Here is a 2,140-nt window from a genome sequence, read left to right as displayed (position 1 = left end):
TATGGCTACCCTTGTAGCGTGGCTCCCTCTATGGCTACCCCTGTAGCGTGGCTCCCTCTATGGCTACCCCTGTAGCGTGGCTCCCTCTATGGCTATCCCTGTAGCGTGGCTTCTTCTATGGCTACCCCTGTAGCGTGGGTCCCGCTGCGAATTCCCACCTTAGTATAGTGCCCTCTGTGATGTGACCTTCAGATGTCAGCTTTGTGATCATTCGTTAATGTGGGCGGAGCCACTACTGCCCGGTGCCAATGCGGTGAGAGACACTGCTGAGTGACAGGTAAAAATGGGCGGAGCTTTGTTTTATCGACCCCGGCTTCTCGAGATAGCGTAGATTGTTTTTCCACCTGCTGTTTATATTATTACACGTAGCTAGTAATTAGTTTGATGCAGTCCCTAAATGTCAACGTGCACCGAGCAGATAGCTTTTTCGGAAATTATCTAAGCGGAACTTATGCAGGAATCGTGATAACGTAAGTTGTGCTTTCATCTGCTGTTCATATTATTAGCTAGTAACTAGTTTGATGCAGTTTCTAAGTGTCAACGTGTAGCGAGCAGATCGTTTAATCGAAAGCTGTCTGTGAATAGATTACATCGAATTGCTTTCAGTATATATCGCTAGATCTAGTGATGTATTTTTTTAATCGCACGTGGGTTTTCTCCCTTTGTTGGAGGGGGGCTATTCAAAACGACGACTCGTTAGGGGTAGAAATCTAGGGAGCTAAGAAGCAAACATGCTAAACATATGGGATGTCTCTTAATGCAAACCGTAGAGAAGCGTGTTGCCATGGAAACTATAAAGCACCCGCACCTGCACATAGAAGCTGTCGTCGAAAATAGAATAGTTACGAGAACAAATAGGAAATCTCCATAGACACTATAGCGAAATGCATTTTCATGGAAAATGTCGCCACCTATGTCGCCATAGAAATGGTTGCTTCTGTAATACTGTATAAGTGATGCATATTCTTCGCAACTAATGGAAACTATATAGAAAGCTGCATCTGCAGGTGAACAATTTAGATGAGAAGTATCTCTGGGGGGTGGTGAAATATCGTAATATTAATGAAAACTATACAACGCTATGCCGCCATGGAAACCACAGAGTGATGCATATCGTTGGAAAATATCGTGGGGTATGTCTCTATGGAAACCGTAGGTAGTCGTATGTATCTTCATGGAAACCGTAGGTAGTCGTATGTATCTCCATGGAAACCGTAGGTAGTCGTATGTATCTCCATGGAAACCGTAGGTAGTCGTATATCCTCCATGGATAGCATTGTAAGTTACGTCACCATGGAAACCGTAGAGATTCATATCTCCATGGATACCAATGTACGTTACGTTACCATGGAAACCGTAGAGATTCATATCTCCATGGATACCGATGTATGTTGCGTTACCATGGAAACCGTAGAGTAATATGGGGTATCTCGGCGGCGGTGACTAACCGTGGGAGAGCGTGATCTGTGAGCGTGATGGCTTCGCTTGCAGGGAGCTGCTTCAAGCCATCATCATGACCGGCTGCGACCTATCGGCCAGCATCAAGCCGTGGGATATCCAGGTGAAGACGGTCAAGGTCATCTTTGAGGAATTCTACGAGCAGGTAAGCGCTATAGTAAATATAGTGGTGGGAATGGGGCTGATGATCGATCTGTCTACCTCAGGAAGATGGCCACGGTCCACTCTGGGATCTTGTTTCTCGTTAAGCTATCTGAGCAAGATGGCCACGGCCCACCCTCGAATCTTGTTCCTTGTTATGCTAGCACTATTATTGCGCTGACGGGGAGGGGCTTGCAAGCTCATGTTGATATAACTTTTACCAAAAATCAAAAAATTTGGAATTTTTTCTTTGTGACACTATCTTGTGACTAGATCGAAGTATAGGTAGATAGGAACGACAGTTGTAAGCTGATAAGTATAGTCGGTACGTTTGCGCGTATTAATTGCGTTATGCTGTCGTATACATAGTATTATTGCGTATACATTGCGGCTTTTCTGACTTGTGTTCTATTATTGGGAGTGATTGCGTGTGCGCTAATGTTTGAGATTGTAAGAGTGCTGGTGGCTTTTGCAGGGTGATGAGGAGAAGACGCAGGGAAGACAGCCTATACCGATGATGGATCGAGACCGAGCTCACGAG

At 45.1% G+C, this 2,140-nt stretch overlaps 1 protein-coding gene across 1 annotated transcript in view; it reads left to right on the top strand.

The window, feature by feature from the left end:
- LOC106806226 (probable 3',5'-cyclic phosphodiesterase pde-5) overlaps positions 1–2,140 on the top strand; it is a gene marked incomplete at its 3' end in the record, with an annotated part of 54,134 nt that overhangs the window by 40,502 nt on the left and 11,492 nt on the right. The window contains 2 exon segments of the mRNA XM_014808096.1: positions 1,492–1,603; positions 2,075–2,140. The exon segment at positions 2,075–2,140 is cut by the window's right edge and continues 15 nt beyond it. Coding sequence (XP_014663582.1) covers positions 1,492–1,603; positions 2,075–2,140 — 178 coding nt within the window.

The sequence above is a fragment of the Priapulus caudatus genome, unplaced genomic scaffold, assembly GCF_000485595.1.
Source record: "Priapulus caudatus unplaced genomic scaffold, Priapulus_caudatus-5.0.1 Scaffold149, whole genome shotgun sequence".
In the NCBI taxonomy this organism is placed as follows: domain Eukaryota; kingdom Metazoa; phylum Priapulida; class Priapulimorpha; order Priapulimorphida; family Priapulidae; genus Priapulus; species Priapulus caudatus.
This window is presented reverse-complemented; position numbering and strand designations above follow the sequence as displayed.